The sequence below is a fragment of the Oncorhynchus clarkii genome, chromosome 18, assembly GCF_045791955.1.
Source record: "Oncorhynchus clarkii lewisi isolate Uvic-CL-2024 chromosome 18, UVic_Ocla_1.0, whole genome shotgun sequence".
NCBI lineage: Eukaryota > Metazoa > Chordata > Actinopteri > Salmoniformes > Salmonidae > Oncorhynchus > Oncorhynchus clarkii.
Window position 1 is genome coordinate 24,404,414 of NC_092164.1, and position 21,657 is coordinate 24,426,070.

A 21,657-nucleotide genomic window follows, 5' to 3' on the forward strand; every position below is an offset into this window, starting at 1 on the left:
TTGGAGATGTTTGATATGGGTCTGGAATAAGAGTTACAGTCTAACCAGACACCTAAGTATTTGTAGTTGTCCACGTATTCTAAGTCAGAGCCGTCCAGAGTAGTGATGTTGGACAGGCGGGCAGGTGCAGGTAGCGATCGGTTGAAGTTTTACTTGTATTTAAGAGCAATTGGAGGCCAAGGAAGGAGAGTTGTAAGGCATTGAAGCTTGCCTGGAGGGTTGTTAACACAGTGACCAAAGAAGGGCCAGAAGTATACAGAATGGTGTCGTCTGCGTAGAGGTGGATCAGAGACTCACCAGCAGCAAGAGCGACCTCATTGATGTATACAGAGAAGAGAGTCGGTCCAAGAATTGAACCCTGTGAGGGTTCCACTATGAGGTGACATGTTTGATACCATTAGCTAGCTAGGTGATACGGCTACTATAAGGTGACAGGTATGATACCATTAGCTAGCTAGGTGATATGGGCTGCTATAAGCTGACATGTTGGATACCATCAGCTAGCTAGGTGATGTGGTTGCTATGAGGTGACAGGTATGATACCATTAGCTAGCTAGGTGATATGGGCTGCTGCTATAAGCTGACATGTTGGATACCATCAGCTAGCTAGATGATGCGGCTGCTATAAGCTGACATGTTGGATACCATCAGCTAGCTAGGTGATGCGGCTGCTATGAGGTGACTTGAAATGTAGCTACATAGGGTCTTCATAAAACCTGAATAACCCATACATAACACATTTATAAGCAGTATATGCATAATGTGGGTGCACTGTCTGTGTGTCAGTCAGCGTGGAACAAAAGGCCCTATTTTACCTGGTGGAAGCCTAGGTAGTCCTGAACAGTAGGAGAGGAGTAGAACACGTATCCCTCCGCCGTGACCACCAGCACAAAGCCGTTCAGGGCCTAGAGACACAGAGAGGCACAGTCAGACAAAAATAAACACTATGAACTTACTATTTATGAAATTAATAGTATTATATTATTATGAAGTTCACACGTAAACAAGACACACTTCGTTATTTGACATGAAGATGGGCAAATAAACTTAAACTGAAAGAAAGAAGAATGAATTCCATGACGTAGTGAATGATAAGGGGCAATAAGCGAGTCAAATTAAATTAGAGGAGGAATTCTGGTCGGCTGTTGAAGAAGGGAGAAGTAGCCATGGTGTGTGTGTGTCTATGTGTTTGTTCAGGTTTGGGTAAACATCCCATGTAATTAGCCATTCCTTTGTTCAGGTGTTAAATGTGACAATACAACGGAGCAGGGGGGAATACAGCTTCTTGTCACGCACAGGATCCTGGACCTTGTAAACAATAGACCACCAGAGTGTGTGAGAGAGAGAGAGCGAGAGAGAGAGAGAGAGAGAGAGAGAGAGAGAGACAGACAGACAGACAGACAGACAGACAGACAGACAGACAGACAGACAGACAGACAGACAGACAGACAGACAGAGTGTGCGAGAGGTCCTGCATTTTGGTATCACAATAAAGGGCCTATCTGGATTTACTGGAAGCTGCTGCAAGTTTTCAGCATTTAAAACACAGACATTAGCTAACAGGTTTAGGAATACAGGCCAAAGTATTTGTGTGTGTGTGCAGTGGTGGAAAAAGTACCTAATTGTCATAGTTGAGTAAACGTAAAAGATACATTAATGGAAAATGACTAAAGTAAAAGTGAACTACTTGAGTAAAAGTCTGGTTTTAAATATACTTAAGTATCAAAAGTACATGTAATTGTAAAAATATACTCAAGTATCTAAAGTACAAGTCATTTCAAATTGCTTATATTAAGCAAACCAGACATCATTGAGTCTCTCCGGGGCTCCCGAGTGGCACAGCGGTCTAAGGTACTGTATTTCAGTGCAAGAGGTGTCACTACAGCCCCTGGTTCAAATCCTGGCTATATCACACCCAGCTGTGATTGGGAGTCCCATAGGGCGGCGCACAATTTCCCCCCCAGTGTGGTCTTGGTTTGGCCGGTGTAGGCCGTCATTGTAAATAAGAGATTTTTTGTAACTGACTTGCCTAGTTAAATTAAGGTTAAATGTAAAAACATTTTTACAAACAAAGCATCTGTGTTACAAACAAAGCATTTGTGTTTAGGGAGTTCTCCAGATCAGAGACAGTAGTGATGACCAGGGATGCTCTCTTGATAAGTGCGTGAATTGGACCATTTTCCTATTCTGCTAAGCATTAAAAATGTAATGACTACTTTTGGGTGTCAGGGAAAATGTATGAAGTAAAAAGTACTATATTATCTTTAGGGATGTAGTGAAGTAAAAGTAAAAGCTGTCAAAAATATGTAAAGTAAAGTAGTGCTTTAAAGTATGTTTTACTTAAGTACTTTACACCACTGTATGTGTGTTTGAGGGTAATAGTGAGTGATTCTAACCCACCTACTCTAATTATTTCCAGAAAAAGACTACAGGACAACAAGACGATAACGTGGTTTGTAACATCTTCACGATATATGCTCCCAGATTGCACTGAACAAGTTTTCTGCATGGTGAATCAACCACATAGTGAAACACAGTGAAAAAACTATCCCCATTCATCTTTGTCTGGTGTTTAGGCTTACAATTTTTTTTTTTTTTTAAATACAACACACAATTGTGTCTCTTAAGAGCAGCGTTTGTTCTCTGTGTGGAGAGAACAAACGCTGTAGTCACCAGGACAGCGACTGGTGAAGACAGTTAAGACTAAACTATAAACTGCCCAGCACTACCAAACTATCAAGGCAGAGAATCAGTCATAAATCAGTCTAGCACTATCCTCTATTAGACCAGTCCCTACTGGAGAGAATAGTGCTGTGTGTGGTCCGCGTTGAGACCTCCCTGGAGATGGCGATGGTTATCTTTAGCAATAAAGCTATTGCTAATGAGAACTAGCATAGCCCTCACTGAGAAATGGGACAGCACGCTAATACTGCTAGCATTATGAGAAATGGGACAGTGCTGTCAGAGGCATTGCCCCACGGGTAATGAAATGAGAGAGTCAAACTCAGGATTTAGTCAGGAGTGCAGGGACTCTGGGGTGTTTACTCCAGGAAGATGACTCTATATGTGTGCTTTAGACAAGTGGTTGAATCCGCTTCCTCTTTTTCCCTCCTTTGCTGGCATTGAACATACATGTGCGAGAGGTTATCATTCTATGGAGGTTGTCGAAATATCAAAGAGTTTATAATCGGGCATATTTGTTCGAGACTGTATACAGGGGTTCTATATCTATGGTATACAGTATGCGTAATATTTGGGCTGATAACGTGAGACAGTAATCCCTAACTCTCGGCGAGGTGGAGGAGTTTCGGTCATGTCAAGACGTAAAACAAATAGCTTCTCGTATAACTGGAGGGGAAGGAGTGAGGTTGGTTTCTTTACATGTAGATGGGTATGAGAGCCGTCATATAGTGTGTGTGAGCTGGGGGACAGGTCGGTGCTTGCCCCTCACGTCAGCTAAGCTTCCTCAGGTAAACCCCAGAGGGACAGAGAGAGAGAGAGAGAGAGAGAGAGAGGCCTAGGGCTGGGGGGAGAGACAGACAGACAGGCAGGCAGGCAGACAGACACTGTAAACATACAGTAGACACACTGTATACCTGGAGCAGGAGGTTTCCCTCGGAAAACGTGACCACATCCACAGAGGTTGTAGCAGTTGTGCTCTTCGCTAGAGTGATCGGTCCAGTCCCTGCGAACCCCACCGCTCTCTCCACCCCCCACCCTGGACTGCCTTTCTTCATGGTCGCTGCAAAACAGAACAGAGAGAGAAACATAACTTCACACCGGCACGCAATCCTGAAAGCAACACGCGTCCGGACAGTGGGAGAAAGCAGCATGGAACTGACTTCCCAAATATTTTGTTGACATGCTCTCTGCTAACGTCGGCAACTCTTTCTCTTCTTATTTTTCCAAACCAATGAGGATGGTAATACAAGCCCAGACACACACACACGCACACGCACACACACACACACACATACACACACACACACACACACACACACACACACACACATATATACGCACACAGCCACACACAACAACAACAGCGGGGGTTGGAGAGAGGGAAGGAGAGCTGCCTCCTACAGCCACTCTGGCAGCTCTCCCTCCCTCTCTCCAACCCCTGCTGTTGTTGTTGTTGTGTGCGTATATGTGTGTGGTTGTGTTTGTATGTATGTATGTGTGTGTGTGTGTGTGTGTGTGTGTGTGTGTGTGTGTGTGTGTGTGTGTGTGTGTGTGTGTGTGTGTGTGTGTGTGTGTGTGTGTGTGTCTGTCTGGGCTTGTATTCCTATACAAGGTACCGGAAATCTTCAAAGGTCATCACAAGGAGAGTAAAGGATTGTAAAAGACAGCCCCCACGAGAACAAAGGCTATTTTAAGCTTAGTTAAAGGGTTTGGTTTAGGGTCTAGAATTAGGTTAAGGGTTAGAATTAGGGTTAGGGGTTAAAGGTGGAGTTAAGGTTAGGGTTAGGTTTAGGAAAAATAGGATTTTCAATGTAAATACATTTTGGGTCCCCACAAGGATAGTAAAACATATGGTCTGTGTGCATGCACTTGCTTGCATGTGTCTGTGTGTCAGCCAGGATTGGCTTTGGGCTCATTTGGGACTTAACTTTGACTTCAGACTTAATAGATGGGATTATAAGACCTCCCTCCCAATTTGTCTAACTCCATTTTCTCCTTCCCTTGTTCATTTGTTTTCGTCCCCAGGAGAAGCCCTGACAGCGAGCGAGGCTCATTGGGGACTAAGTGCGGGCGTGTACATCATATGTTTCAACTGGAGACTTGAGACATACTCCAGATGTCCAAAGGCCTCTAATCTATATGTGTGTCCCCTAAAAGCAGAGCAGCAGACACCAAGTATGTTTGCGGGAAAAAAAACATAGCCAATTCTTTTCAGAATTGCCGGATGAGCTACGACTATTTCTGCCCATTAGTCTAATATCTCAAAGGTGGTCTTCTTAAAATAGGTCAGATAGAGAAAGAAAGAGAAAAGGGGAGAGAATGCGAGACGAGAGAGAGAGAGAGAGGAAGAGAGAGGCTGACAGACAAAGACAGAGTGACAGAGAAGGAGAAAAACAAACGGAGGAGACAGACAGTGACAAATAGCTGTACATACTGGAGTCGAGACACACTGGTGACTGACTCCACCAGACTCCAGTCCAGACTGAACCGTAGAGCTCTCGTCTTTCCCCTTCCCCTTTCCCGTGTGTAGCTTCAGACCAGAACAAGAGCCTCCTTGTTCCCACTCGCAGCCTCCCCTCGACCCTCATACCCGGCTGGACACAACACACCCACTGTGCTCAGCCACTTCTGATGAGGGCTGGAAGAGCCGGGGGCTTTCTCTGCCTTCACCACAGATCTTAAATCAATAAAGCATGTTGCTCAGCCTGAACTACAGCTTGGTCTGGGCCTGGCTGGGCTGGTTGGGGCTGGTTGGGCCTGGCTGGGCTGGGCCTGGCTGGGCTGGCTGGGGGCTGCTTCACCAACACAAATTCTTTCAATCACAGAGATAAGTGACACCCAGGGCTAGCTAGACAGAGTGGCTGCTGTACATTGGCTAGCCCAGAGCTAGCTAGACAGAGTGGCTGCTGTACATTGGCTAGCCCAGAGCTAGCTAGAGAGAGTGGCTGCTGTACATTGGCTAGCCCAGAGCTAGCTAGACAGAGTGGCTGCTGTACATTGGCTAGCCCAGAGCTAGCTAGACAGAGTGGCTGCTGTACATTGGCTAGCCCAGAACTAGCTAGAGAGGGTGGCTGCTGTACACTGGCTAGAACAGAGCTAGCTTGGGAGATTGGCTGCTGTAGGCTACATTAGGCTTGCCTGACAATTCACACTGAATTCTTACGCTGCTCTGTCGTTCACTACATACTTTCATCGTCTGTGGTGACAAGGGGAACGAAGGGTGTTGTACACAAGACAAAGTCAACAGGGATTGGATCGTCTCAAACCAATCAGAGTATCAAAGCTAATGCTTCACGTGTGTTCTGCCTCTGGCCCAACCTATCAATTTCTGAACCAGTCACACAGCCTCGAATATGTTTCGCATTCGATGAAGGGTCGGGGAGGTACTCAGGTCCAGACTCATTGCGGAGAAGAAACTAATGTCTGTGGGCGTGAAAGGAGTCTGGGTAGCCAGGCAAACATTAGGCTATATCACAGAGCTAACCCTGGCTCTGAGGTACGGTTTGGCTGACTGCTATAGTTTACAATGGAGTTGGCTAGAGTGTGAGGTTGCTGTACAGGCTAGCCTGGAGCAAGCTCTGCCCCTGAGGTACGGTCGGCTGCAGGCTGGGTGGGGCGCCCAGTCATTTCCTGTGTGTGTTGTGAGCTACAGGCTGCAGCTAATGCTATTTCTGGATCCTCAGCCGTTATCAAGCCCTCTGTATCACAAGAAGAAGAATATAGAAAAAAGAAAGGGAGAGAAATCGTGAGAGAGCGAGCGAGTGAGAGAGCGAGAGAGAGAGAGAGAAGAACAAAAACAACAGTGTTTCTTTCCAGCAACAAAACCCCAAAATACCTTTCCCACAGGACACAGATGTTGGGAGATAATTTTGGAGGAAATGCAAAGTCAAAGGCAAACCATTTAAAAGGACGATGGACTATCGATATGGCCCAGTAAATTGCAGAGTACTTAACTACGTAGCATACATCAGGGTTAGGATGGAGAGAGAGCGAACAAGAGAGAGAGAGAAAGAGAAAAAAATAAAGAGAGAGAGAGAGAGAGGGGCGGGAGGAAGAGAGACAGCACCGTTTCAGGGTTTGGCAGACATGTACAGTATGTGGCTATGCGGTATGGTTACTTTCCCATGTTTGTTCCAGTAATGACTAAGGGAGGAAGAGAAGACAGTGTTTCTATTTGGGCTAACAATGAGGGCTCATGACTGGGTCATGACTGTGGCCCTATAGCTCAGCTGGTAGAATGTGACACTTGCAATGCCAGAACAGTGGGTTTTGTTTCCTGGGAGCACGGTACATAAAATGTATGCAAGCATTCCATTTTGATAAAAATGTCTGCTAAATGGCATATATATGATGTGTAGCTGGCGTGTGAACCAGGGAGACTGCTGTTTAATTCAGTGAACCAACTAGAGAGAATATGGGCCAGGGTTCATATTCACAGAGTCTCAGCATCAGAGTGCTGATTAGGCTTAATGTTTCCTCTTAGATCATTTTTATTTTTTTATTTTACCTTTATTTAACCAGGCAAGTCAGTTAAGAACAAATTCTTATTTTCAATGACGGCCTGGGAACAGTGGGTTAACTGCCTGTTCAGGGGCAGAACGACAGATTTGTACCTTGTCAGCTCGGGGGTTTGAACTCGCAACCTTCCGGTTACTAGTCCAACGCTCTAACCACTAGGCTACCCTGCCGCCCTGCCGCCCCTCTTAGATCATAATGAATATGATTATATATAAAGCACTCTGAGATGCTTTATGAATACGGGCCCAGAACTCCAATATAGCAGTTTCCTGTCCCACGTAAAGGGAGCCAGCCCTGGCAGGACTAGATGTGTTGTGGTGCTGTTATCCTGCTGCTGTTACTGGAGCACAGAGACCAAACCAAACCCTTGGAGCAGTTCACTGGGTTTAACCAGTCAAACGAGCTTCGACTTCCCTATCAGAAAATCTGTGGCCTGGTCTGTGGGGTTAACCTCGAAACTGACGTGAAGCTCTGACTACACAGCAAAGGAATGACTGGCAGGGCTGGCTCAGCCCGGTCCACACACACACACACACTCAGGCCTCCGCAGAGGGGAGGCCAAACGAGGAAAACAGACCAGGCCGCAAAATTGCCACTTGGCCGGTCAGATAGCAGAAAAAGCAACACCACATTCCTCTATTCTCTCCTGACTGACTGGCTGACTGGCTGACTGTAGCCCCGAGAGCTGGAAATGGACAGGAGTCACCAAGTTTTAAAAATGAGAATGGTCTGAAGTGGTTTGGTCAGTGTAGGACCGTACAGCGGGAGCTCTGCCCCAGCCCGCGGAACTCAATCCATCAGGACTGAATTACCATTCAAATGATATTCCTACTGCTGCCAGTGTACATTATGGAGAGTAGCCTATGATCAGAGGCTTTGGAGTCATCTAGCTCCAGTTCTTCTTTCCTAATGATCGCCTGTCACCGACCATCGGATGCCTTCTATGCACTTTGTACGCCTTCTACGCTCGTCATCATTTCTTGTCATTTTTACTTCAAAACAAAATATTCCATTGATATTTTCTTTTGAATGCTTCCAATACTAGGGAAATGCCAACATATCCCTTCAAAACCACAACGTTGGCACTCTCACATTCAAGCCATCGCTACTCAACCTAGTGATGAAGAGAGAGTAGAGAGTGTAAGACAGAGTCGCGCACACACACACACACACACACACACACACCAACCCCCACCGCCACCTCAACACCCCAGGGCAGGCAGCCGGTCCGCCGACCACAGCTGTCCACACTGGGCAGAGGGCAGCAGTCTAGGCTCATCATTATTTTAGTATTAGAAGGTCAACCCACCAGTGAGTCTCTGTAGTCTCTGTAGAACCAAACAGAACCATAAAATGTCTCTAATTTCAAGGGGAATACAATCTACCCACCCACCGCTATAACCAGATCTACTCAGAGAGAGAGAGAGTCAGCGAGAGAGTCAGAGAGCCAGGGAGTCAGGGAGTCAGATAGTCAGGGAGTCAGAGAGTCAGGGATCCAGGGAGTCAGGGAGTCAGGGAGTCAGGAAGTCAGGGAGCCAGGGAGTCAGGTAGTCAGAGAGTCAGGGAGTCAGGGATCCAGGGAGTCAGGGAGCCAGGGAGTCAGGGAGCCAGAGAGTCAGGGAGTCAGGGAGTCAGGGAGTCAGGGATCCAGGGAGTCAGGGAGTCAAAGAGTCAGGGAGTCAGAGAGTCAGGGAGTCAGAGAGTCAGGGATCCAGGGAGTCAGAGAGTCAGGGAGTCAGAGAGTCAGTGAGTCAGGGAGTCAGGGATCCAGGGAGTCAGGGAGTCAGGGAGCCAGGGAGTCAGGGGCCAGGGATGGTCTGGGCACCTAATGGATGAGCATGGTCTATATATATATATAATCTCAGGGTGACAGTAATGGGATATGTAGTCTACCCAATCAACAAGTAGTCTACCCCATCAACAAGTAGCCTACCAAGGTCAAAAGTAGTACATTATACATAAGGAATTGGGTGCTATTTAGGACACAGACAGACTGTCTTTATTTGTTGTCTCACTGTAATGTCATCAGGCGGTGGAAGGATGATTCTGTATGCCTTGTTGAGGACGTGCTTAGGCGACAGTATTTTGTATGTATGTTTGTGTGTGTGTGTGTGTGCGTGCGTGGGTATGTGTGTGAATGACCAGGTTCGAGCTACCTGCCAAAAGACATCTAATCTAACATCTAATCACTACAGAGCAGGGCCTCTCTTGGACTGCTACAATACAGATAGAATGATGACACCCAATATAAACGGCTTCCTGTCACACCGAAGTGGAAATGTTCAACCCACAAAAAGTCTACATGCACAAATACTTATATACATCCCCATACAAGCCACCTATAGTGCTGTTCAGCTGTGTTGTACTGTACCTCTCTACCTCCATCCCTCTTTCACCCCCTCTCTACCTCCCTCTTTACCACGCCTCCAGCTCCCTCTTTCACTTACTCTTTCCTTCCCTCTTTTACCTCCCTCCCTCGCTCCCTCCAACTCTGGTGTATAGTATAGGAACACACACCGACTGCCGTGTGACTAGCTCATCCCCCTTCTAACGGCTGATGTTTCCCAGACAGAGCCAGGGAGCCATGACTCATACTCTTTACACTGGAGGAGAGGGCGAGGGAGGAGAGGGCGAGGGAGGAGAGAGCGAGGGAGGTGGGAAGAGAGGGAGAGGAGAGAGAGAGAGAGAGAGAGAGAGAGAGAGGGAGAGAGAGAGAGAGAGAGAGAGAGAGAGAGAGAGAGAGAGAGAGAGAGAGAGAGAGAGAAAGAGACAGAGAGAGAGAGAGAGAGAGAGAGAGAGAGAGAGAGAGAGAGAGAGAGAGAGAGAGAGAGAGAGAGAGAGGGACAGAGAGAGAGAGAGAGAGAGAGAGAGAGAGAGAGAGAGAGAGAGAGAGAGAGAGAGAGAGAGAGAGAGAGAGAGAGAGAGAGAGAGGGAAGCCCATCCTCCCCTATCTGTTCTTGCTCTTGTATGGTCGTCTAGTTAATGACCATCGCGTGCAGAGCGAGACTGCATCCTTGACAGCACCTGAACCCTATTAGCTAACAAACTGGACCACTTCCCGGTATTTTCTTTGCTCTCGTTTTTGTGTGTAAATGGTGTTTGGCACTAATGACTCCCTCCCACTTGCTGCCCTAAACATAAAGAACTTCATACACTTCATAGGTAAACCAATGTGTGATAGTGCCCTTAGCACTCACTGTGGGTGGACTACAATACCAAGACCAGTCAGGGGTAACGAGAGACCCACACAAAGGGTCCGTATCCTGTTGTCGACTCTTGACTCAAACTGGGAGAAAATTGACACTACAACAATGTAATTGTTTTGCATGTCATTTTCGTAGCCGTTTAAGTGAAGTACTGTGCACAACATGAGACAGAGGATTGTGTACGTGTGCATGTATGTGTGTGCGGCGTGTGAGGTTCTGCCCCGATGGTACGCTCAAAGCCCAGGGAGAGAGAGGAGAGCTCCAGTGTGTGGGATGTATAAACACGTACTTCTAAATAACCACTTGTTCGTTTCTCAACTCTGGAGTTTTTTTTTCTGAGCCGTGCCAAAAAGTTGCAATTTCTCTCATGGCGCGCTCGGCTCCTATGCTTAACATGATTTACAGCAAAACATAACGCAGCAGGTAGATTTTATGCACTCTGCAATTTCACATAAGGGCATCTGCGACCTTTTCTTCCCGCCTTTTTCTCTGTTCGTGCGGCTGAGCTATGTTAGAGATTGTGAAATGCGTGAAATACAATGTAGGCTACGGCCGATTGATTTCCTCTGTGTCTAAGCTAAGCACACATTGGTTTGTAAACTCTTCAGTTCCCGAGCAACTTTCTTTCTGGTGATAAATCAGTTAATTGCAAAAGTCCTTTTCAACAGTTCACACTAGCAAAAAAAAAAAAAAAACTCCAAAACAGTGGCAATGTGTTACTGGGTTAGAAAGAATGTTATAATGACATACAGTAAGACAAGTACACTGTACTAGTGTACTGTATACTAGTAAATGTAGTACTCTGTACTACAGGAATGCTTTAGTAGGCTAGGCTTTGTGTTGTGGGCGTGTTGGGGCATGCTCAGTGGACCTCCTCTGTAATACTCGGGTGCCTCCCCCAGTCTATGCACTTGGAACTTCTCTCTGATTCTCTCTGCCTCCCCGTCCTGACTCTGCCCTCTGTGGCCAACCCGGAGCTGTTTTCCATTTGCGCAGGACTTCAGATTTAGGGAGAAAGAAGGAAACAGTGAGCGAAAGAAACACACGAGGAGAACAAAGAGGAAGAGAAAGAGGGGGAAGGAGGGAAGAAAGAAAGACAGAGGGAATGGCTGTGGGGAAGTAGTAGCACCGTGGGAACTCAACTGGACTGGTTCAGATTCTGATGCAGGAAAACAAGCCGACTCTGTTTCATCCATCTCACACTGCACTGTAGCACTACCTATGACGTTAATTAGAACCAGCTGGACTGGGGAAAGCAGCTAGCAAACCCCCAGTCAGTTCCCTAATAAAACGACAGACCCCATTCCTATCTCTCCCCCCTCTCTCTGTACATCTCGTTTGCCAGGCCTTTAAAGTAAAGAGGTAAAGCGATGGGGCCTCATCAGCCGCTAGGGGTTCCCCTAGGCTCTATGCTAAGTGCTCTCGAGATTCTACTACAACTTCTCCTGGCATCAGACGCTGTACATACAGTAGAGGAAAATAAACCATTTAAGCCCCCTGCACCCCTACAGTCCCCCACCCTATCTTCTCTCTCTCTCTCTCTCTCTCTCTCTCTCTCTCTCTCCGTATCTACAAACCCTCTGACCCTCCCTTATCCTTCCCCTGTCTCTCCCTAACTTCTCCCCCACACCCATTCACTGGGGTTTTTGAAGACTTTGAAACCTAAGAGCTGAATTGAACCATTGTTTTCCCTGCCTGCCTCGTCGTCTGGCCGGCTAGCACAACCTCATCCAGCCTCATATCTCTCTCTCTCTTTCTTGTTTAAGGGCAGGTCATAACTTGCAGAGCTCTGGAGGAGCCCAATGCTCTATCTATCTGTAGATCGACACTCTCTCTTCAGCAGTGGAACATACAGACCCCCTTGGTTCCCTTGTACAGTACAATACAGTATACAGGCCCAGTTCACACAACTCTTTTGAAGAGTGACTTGGAATTATTTAATCAATTCCCTATTAGCATACTTGTTCTCCCGAAATATTTCTTAACATATTGTACCTCCAGCAAGATATTCTGACAAGGTATCTATGCATTTGTTATACGGCTTGACAAAGGTCCGACAGTTGCCCCCAGGTAAGCACAAAGGCTACTTAGCTTCCTCTGACTCCATGTGGTCAACGAGCATAGGATCATCTCAACTTTACGCCTCTCAATATGAACCGTTCTTATACCCAATGAGCTATTTGCAGAATAAGACGGACGCTCTAGACGCCACCCCAAGTTACCCTTCGTGGGGTTTCCATTATACAATTTGGTGAAAATATGTGCGGGACAGCTACTAAGCGACATTACTGTCTCACCTCTGGCCCTCATTCATGTGCACTCATGGTACTGTAAATGTGTCCTGTGGCATACTTTGTTACAGAACACATAAACAGGAGTAGGCTGTAGCTGTCCCGATGATGGACTATGGGTGTGCTACGTATACAGAGCGTTTTCATTTTTATTTCACCTTTATTTTGACAGGGAGTCATGCTGAGAATGACGTCTCTTTTACAGATGAGTCCTGTATACACGCCAATACACAGCAATCGTAGAAAATAAACATATTCTTCAGTAAAAAAAAAAAAAAGATCCATAATCGGCCCTAGAGGCACCGATTCATCCAGTTTCGGAGCGCCTTCATTCCACAAGTAAGGTGCTAAAAAAACTAAAAGCAGATTGATCTAACTCAGTGGAATTAGTTGATCTAACTCAGTGGAGGTAGTTTGATCTAACTCAGTGGAGTTAGTTGATCTAACTCAGTGGACGTAGTTTGATCTAACTCAGTGGAGGTAGTTTGATCTAACTCAGTGGAGTTAGTTGATCTAACTCAGTGGAGTTAGTTGATCTAACTCAGTGGACGTAGTTTGATCTAACTCAGTGGAGTTAGTTGATCTAACTCAGTGGAGTTAGTTGATCTAACTCAGTGGAGTTAGTTGATCTAACTCAGTGGACGTAGTTTGATCTAACTCAGTGGAGGTAGTTTGATCTAACTCAGTGGAGGTAGTTTGATCTAACTCAGTGGAGTTAGTTTGATCTAACTCAGTGGAGTTAGTTGATCTAAATCAGTGGATGTAGTTTGAGTGTAGATGGAAGGGATCTCTAGAGTTAGCCCTCCCTGAGACCGGGTCTGGTATCTTGTACGTCTGTGTGGTGTTGCATAACGGTCTGACATGGCGGCAAATGCCTAGGCCACATCGGGGTTAATCTCAAATGGCACCCTACTTCCTAGGTAGTGCACCACTTTTGCCTATGAAGGGAATAGGGTGCTATTTGGGACAGAGCTATGGTTTGTCATGGAGCAGGTGGGACAGAGATTTACTACAGAATAAAGCCCTCAAATGCAACTGTGGACCTTGAAGACCAACGTTGGGTGACATAAACAACACCCTCTACAGAACAGGGGCAACATTCCTGGAAGTCACAGCAGGCATGTTCCCAAAAGGTCACCCTAAGGTATACGTTACAGCACATTGCTATTCAAGGTTCCACAGCAGAATATGAACCTACTGTACATTATACAACCTGGGAATAATTCATTCCCCATAGGCTATACCAGAGGTAGTCAGATCCTATCCTGCTTGTTTTCTGTTCTACCTGATGATTAACTGCACCCACCTGAGGTCCCAGGTCTAAATCATTACCTGATTAGAGGGGAAGAATTACAAAAAGCAGTGGAACGGACTTCAAGGTCCAGATTTGAATTTGAGGGCTGTATACTGTGAAGGCTAGGGTACGTCTAAAATAGTCATAGAGACTAAAGGTTCATGAACCCAACTATGGACCTACGTTGAAGCAGAATACAGACCTATATAATACTACTCCATTATCCATCAACCATCAGACAGTCTCCTACAATCTCCAGTACACCTTAAACACTGGGGGATCATGGGACAAACTGTACTCTGTCCTCTGTTTACAGAGCTATTTCCTGTTAGAGGAAACACATACAACTCCCTTCCCTGAGAGAGAGAGAGAGAGAAAGAGAAAGAGATAGATATATGTAGATATATATATATATATATATCTATATATATATATATATATATAGAGAGAGAGAGAGAGAGAGAGAGAGAGAGAGAGAGAGAGAGAGAGAGAGAGAGAGAGAGAAGAGAAGGAGAAAGAGAGAGAGAGAGAGAGAGAGAGAGAGAGAGAGAGAGAGAGAGAGAGAGAGAGTGAGTGAGTGAGCGACATGGTGTGCGAGAGGTCTTGCATTTTGGTGTCACAATAAAGAGCCTTTGTTATAACTGGATTTACTGGAATCTGATCCCATTTGGATCCTATCTTCACACCACATGTCCATGTAGAACTCTATCTGCTTATGTGGGCACCATAGACCTGCTGCACAAACAGACCCTGACCCTTGACCCCGGTGTGTAGTGGGATAAGTTTTAGAAGAGCGCAGAGTGCGGCCCAGACATCCCTCTGTTAACATTCCCCTGCCTCCATGCTATGTCAAATTCGGGCCGTTGTTTCATTTGTCGATAGGCCGTATTCATGCTGCCACCCACCCCAATGACAGGCTAGACCAGAGCTAGAAGCAGCTAACTTCTAGCCTCTTGCTGCTAAAGAAATACAAACTCTGTTTTTCTCCCTGCCCCCCCCCCCCCCCCCCCCCCCCTTGACGTTTCACCACTCGGCGAGTGTGTTAATGTTGTTGTTTTTTTGCAACGGATTCTGGGTGAAGGACGTGAGTAATTAACGACAAACTATGAGTTAGGAGGAAACCGTACAGACCTTGAAAACAGAAGTTCGGACAGAATATAAAACATTTGAGTCAGGTTCCATGAAGTTATGATCAAGTCTAGTGTGAGAAAAAGTCCTGTTCTACGCCGTATTCTTCAAATACTACAAGTAAATCAATATCATAAAATATGTTTTTTTTTCACATGTAGCACCTTCTACGCGTCTTCTGTAGAATTGTACAGTGAGATTCAATACTGTACTCCAGTTTAGGTAATGTTGAATTAATGGTTCATGACAGGCCCCCTTGGCACCAGCAATACCTATTTTATAGCTGCATGGATCCTATCCAGCTCTCCACTTATGCAGAGTAGATAAATGCAGAGTTAAAGTGTGGTTGGAGCCAGCAGCACCCGAATCATCTGACAAACAAGTATTTTTGTTTCATCTACAGAGAGAGAGAGCGAGGGAGAGAGAGTTAGACAGAGAAATAGAGAGAGAGAGAGAGAGAGAGAGAGAGAGAGAGAGAGAGAGAGAGAGAGAGAGAGAGAGAGAGACACTCCAAAGAGACTGCAATGCACGGACAGGCATCGCTGGAGGTCCGTTTATACTGTTGTCTGGATCGTTAATGAATGGATGGATACAACATAATTAGCCTTCAATGTCAAAGCCAACAGTCAGAGAGAGAGAGAGAGAGAGAAGCAAGCTAAAGCCTGTGCCAATGATGCCAAAGATGAAGCACGGACGAGCTCAGGGGGAGGGAAGGAGACAGGGAGAAGAGGGAGACCAGGAAGAAATACCAAGACAAGGAAGCAGTGAGGAAGGGATAGGTGACATAGAAGATTGAGGTAGAGAGTGAGGAAAAACAGGGAGACAGCCTGGATTTAAAATGGATTACACTTAGATATTGCGTCACGGGCCTACACATAATACCCCATTATGTCAAAGTGGAATTATGTTTTTAGACATTTTAGGAAATTAATCAAAAATGAAAAGCTGAAATGTCTTGAGTCAATACGTATTCAACCTCTTTGATATGGCAAGTCTAAATAAGTTCAGGAGTATACATTTGCTTAACCTGTTACATAATCAATTGCATGAACTCATTCTGTGTGCAATAATAGTCTTTAACAGGATTTTTGAAAGACTACCTCATCTCTGCACCCCACACATACAATTATCTGTAAGGTTCCTCAGTCAAGCAGTGCATTCCAAGCACAGATTCAACCACACAGACCAGGGAGATTTTCCAATGCCTAGAAAAGAAGGGCACCTATTGGTAGATGGGTAAAACATTTAAAAAGCAGACACAGAATATCCCTTTGACCGTGGTGAACACATCCCTGAGTACCGCTCTTCAAATTTTCAAGCAAAGTAGTGGCTGCATCATGTTATGGGTATGCTTGTCATTGGCAAGGACTAGGGAGGTTTTTTTGGGATAAAAATAAACGGAATAGAGCACAAGCTAAAGTACAGGCTAAATCCTAGAGGGATACCTGGTTCAGTCTGCTTTCCAACAGACACTGAGAGACAAATTCATCTTTCAACAGGACAATACCCTAAAGAACAAAGCCAAATATACACTGGAGTTGCTTACCAAGATGACATTGAATGTTCCTGAGTGGCCTAGTTACAGTTTTGACTTAAAATGGCTTGCAAATCTATGGCAAGACTTGAAAAAGGATAATGTGCAAATATTGTACAATCCAGGTGTGCAAAGCTCTTAAGGATTTACCCAGAAAGACTTACAGCATTAATCACTGGCAAAGGTTATTCTAACATATGTTGACTCAGGGGTGTGAATACTTATGTAAATGAGATATCTCTGTATTTCATTTTCAATACATTTGCAAACATTTCTAAAAACACATTTTCACCTTGTCATTATGGGGTATTGTGTGTAAATGTGTGAGAAAAATTGGAATTCAGGCTGTAACACAACAAAATGTGGAATAAGTGAAGGGGTATGAATACTTTCTGAAAGCACTGTGTATATACATATACATACACACAGAGTGAACAAAACATTAGGAACACCTTCATAATATTGAGTTGCACCCCATTTTGCCCTCAGAACAACCTCAATTCGTCGGGGGCATGGGACTTTACAAGGTGTCGAAAGCGTTCCACAGGGATGCTGGCCCATGTTGACTCCAATGCTTCCCACATTTGTGTCAGGTTGGTTGGATGTCCTTTGAGTTGTGGATCATTCTTGATAGACACGGGAAACTGTTGAGCGTGAAAAACCAAACACACGCATCTCGTAAAGCTAAACACAGAGTCTCTGCCTCGGCCCGTCTCCCCAATCCCCATTTCCCCAGCAACAACCATTGTCGAAGGGCATTTTTTTATTCAGGCGAAATCTCCGGGCAAGTTATTAATATCTAGTGTTTACTTTCAACACTTTCGATAAGCCAACGGAACATTTTTCAGCTCTAATGTCGCGTTTCTGGCAGCCGCTGAGTTAAACTGTGGCTCGTTTCCTATTCTAAATCACTTCGTGGCACGACACCGCACTGCAAAGCTACTCAGGTCAGACTCCCTCTTTCATTTTTTCACTCTTTCTCCCTTCTTCTTCTCCCTCTACCATCACCCAATTTTCTTTTCTCCCCTCATTGCCTTTCATTTGTTCTTGTCTCCCACTTTCTAGGCCTCTCTACCTTCAACACACCCTCTCTTTTTTGCTCTCTCTCTCTGGTCTCTCTCTCGCTCTCTCTCTCCTCTCTCTCGCTCGCTCTCACTCTCCTCTCTCTCTCGCTCTCTCTGGTCTCTCTCTCTTGCTCTCCCTGGTCTCTCTCTCTCTCGCTCTCCTTCTCTCTCTCTCGCTCTCCCTGGTCTCTCTCTCTCTTGCTCTTCCTGGTCTCTCTCTCTCGCTCTCCCTGGTCTCTCTCTCCTGCCCACTCGACCACAGGCTGAAACAGAAAAAGCAGCCTGAAAATAAGAGGGCAGTCTTTCTCTTGGCAAGTGGATCTTCCATTTGGTTCCCTGCTGATGTTAATTACCAAGCTCCATATCCTTGTGTAACCAAACACTTTACCCTGATCCCCCCCCCCCCCCCCCCCACCCCCTTGTCCACTTCCCCTCGCCGACCCCCCTCTGTTCCCCCTCCTCTGTGCTCTCTCGCTCTCTCCCTTTCCCAAAACTTCAATCTTGACTGCCAGGGTTGAAAGTTTGCACGCCTTCTCCTCACGCAAGGCGAAGGAAGGAAAGGCGAGGGGATTGGGCAGAGATGTACTCTGTACTCAATCTCACTTCCCCTGTTAGACTTGGCACAGCTCCCACTCAACTGCACTCAGCAGCACACACACACACACACACACGCGCACGCACGCACGCATGCACGCACACATGAACACACCCACACACACACACACACACAACACACACACGCGCGCGCGCGCACACACACACACACGCACACACACACACGCATACATGTGCACGTTGCACAAGCACACAAACACATGCACAGATGCACAAAGCACACACACATTAATTAACAACTTTTAACAAACACAAACTCCACTAGTCAACACAACCTCCCAGCCTGCGTTACTGCATCAACACTCTACCTCGAAACACACACTCCTTTCCATCACACACACTTTCACCCACGCTGCTCACAACTCAACACGACACCTCCCACTCCTAGAGCTTGCTCATCAAAATCGTCTTGCAGCCACCATGACCCGTCATCACACTCACACCGCAGAACACGAGACACACACACCTCCTCTCCCGCTCCTCCCTGTTCTGCTGAGGAAGGCAGTTAGCCGTCAGCCAGACAGACCGCATCAGGTAGTGACACAAAGCCTCTCATTGTTCCAGGAGTTGGCTGAGGCCCAAGGGCTCATACTTTGCTGCTTCATAAAAACTGGGGTAAGACAGAAACAATTGGTAAGGGGTGATGGAGAATCTCAGGATTTCTCTCTCCCTCCCACTCTCACTCTCTATCTCTCTCTCTTATTTGCAACCCAACCAAGATACACTCACACTAGCACCTTGTATTACAATACTAACCCATCCATCCATCCCTCCATCTGTCACTTCTCCCTGGGCTTCATGTATAGACCACACCACTTCACATGTAACCAGTCAGTGAACTCAGAGGATTCCATTCTCTTCTTCTCGCTCATATAAGAGTACAAAGCATCACGCAACACACTTCTTCTTCCAGCAAGCCAAGAGGAGAATGTTTCTTTGGTCTATTGCCTACATAGTGCACAACTTTTTGCCAGAGCCCTATTGCCCCTGGTCACAAGTAGTGCACACTGCACTATATAGGGAATGGAGTGCCATTTGGGATGAAGCCAATGTTTTCTTAATGTCACTGAGTCTCCTCTCTACCTCTAACCTGAAGGGTGTTTTCTTGTGGATGGTGGATTTGTGCCTGAAGACACTTAGCTTATGTAAACATGGCTCGGTTTCTTGATTCATCTCCGTAAGGTTAGGTAAATGCTGGTGCTGTGCCAGGGGAGTGCTGCTCTGTGCTGAGGGCTGCTTGGTTTCCTACAGTACAGAGCAGAGCAGCTGGCTTCTGACTGATACTGTAGAACTGCATCCCAAATGGCACCCTATTCCCTATAGCGTGCACTACTTTTGACCAGCTTCCCTATATATATATATATATATATATATATATATATATAGTATACAACCTTTGACCAAGGCTGGTCAAAAGTAGTGCACAATATAGGGAAAAGGGTGCCATTTGGGATGCAACCTAGCTGCAGCACCAGCTGCACACAGAGCTGAGAAAGGGACAACCAAAGCTGGGGGGCTTGGGACTTGAAACCGATCTCTGCAGGACTCAGAGATGGGGAGGAAGAGGAAGATTACTGAGAAACAGCAGACACATGCTAAGACACAGGCACACACACAAGCATGCATGCACACACTCAAGCGGGCACACACACACAACTAAGTCTTACTATACTTGTGAGGACTTTTTGGGGACTGACAATTGATTCCCATTCAAAATCCTATTTTCCCTAACCCCTAACCCTCAACCTTACGCTAACCTTAACCCTACACACCCCAACCACAAGCTGGTCTCTACCTTACCGTCGGGAAGAAGGCCTCAGAGCATGAGGTCTGATACCAACAGGCTCAGAGACCGTTTCTATCTTCAAGCCATCAGACTGCTGAATGCCTGAACTGGACTGACCACCTGCTCTGATTCTCTGCACCTTAGCACACACACATGTACTTGCTCTCACACACACACACACACACACACACACACACACACACACACACACACACACACTGCTGCTACCACTCTTATTATACTGCTCAGTTTATATGCCATATTACACTTGAATAAAATGTTTATTCTATTCTACTGCCATTTACTTTATGTTCGTATTCTTATCTTTCATTATTTCTTATTGTTGTTGCATTGTCGACTAATAAAACCTTAACCCCTAACTCGAACTCTAAACCTTAAGTCTAACCCTAACCCTAATTCAAACCCTAACCATAAGCCTAACACCTAAAAATAGCCTTTTTACAAGTGAAGACCGGCAAAATGTCACATTTTTGTTGGTTTATAAGGACTTCTGGTACTCACAAGTACAGTAAAACGCGTACACACGCGTGCAGACGAGGGACCCCCAACTGTACACCCACACACCTATTCTACCTCTTCCACTGTGCCAGCCAGCCAGCCAAAAGGTAGTTGAATGCTTCAATAATGGCTGCGGGTGCTTTACCAAAGTGCAGCATGGTTTACACAAGGAGCGCAGTGAGTCTGAACAAGCCGTCCATTCTGCAGGGTGTTTGGAATTCATCGGGGCAGAGCCCATTAATGAAGGCTGTCAGCTATGCTCTCGTGCCAACGGAGACACTGGTATGACGAGGATAACAAAACGAGGTCACGCCAGGCAGGCTATGCCAGCCATCGGATCTGATCTGGAGTACAACAAGTTGTGCACCCGGTACTGGTACTGTAGGTACTGGTACTGTAGGTACTGGTACTGTAGGTACTGAAGGTACTGAGTTAATGATAGTGTGGAGCAGACTAGAGGGGCTTACAGTCCAAATGCTGTTTGACAAGAGTATCGACTACGGCTGGATAACAGCCAGGTTTACTGACACCAAAGACAGGGCAGGTAGCCTGGCGGTTAGACCATTGGGCCAGTAACCGAAAGGTCGCTGGTTTGAATACCTGAGCTGACAAGGTGAAACAACTCGACGTGCCCTTGATTAAGGCATTTAACTATCATTTGCTCTGGGGGCTCCATACGACAATGTCTGACCCTGTAAAAAAAACACATTTCACTGCACATATTTGGTGCATATGACATTAAATTATCCCTCTCTACTACTGCAGCACTTTCTAAACTCTATCCTCTCTTTCCACCCCCCCCCCCCTCCCTCCCTCTTTCTCTTTCGCTAAATAAAATCTTTACACGCAATGCCATTTCTTCTGCCAATTACTGTCAGTCAACAGCTCCAAGAGGCCTTTTGGGAAGAAAGCAGGGCTCGAGCAGGCCAACCGCCGGGTGGGCTGGCCCAGCCTAAATACTGCCGCCCCCTTTAAAACCTCTACTAGTTCCTGTGAATCAGGGGGACACGTGGGGAGGGG

At 46.1% G+C, this 21,657-nt stretch overlaps 1 protein-coding gene across 1 annotated transcript in view; it reads right to left on the reverse strand.

Moving 5' to 3' along the window:
• Positions 1 to 21,657, reverse strand: part of LOC139373251 (aryl hydrocarbon receptor-like) — a 75,508-nt gene that overhangs the window by 11,566 nt on the left and 42,285 nt on the right. The window contains exons 3-4 of the mRNA XM_071113552.1: positions 3,597 to 3,742; positions 816 to 905 (exon numbers count right to left, since the gene is read on the reverse strand). Coding sequence (XP_070969653.1) covers positions 816 to 905; positions 3,597 to 3,742 — 236 coding nt within the window. The remainder of the gene's footprint in view (positions 1 to 815; positions 906 to 3,596; positions 3,743 to 21,657) is intronic.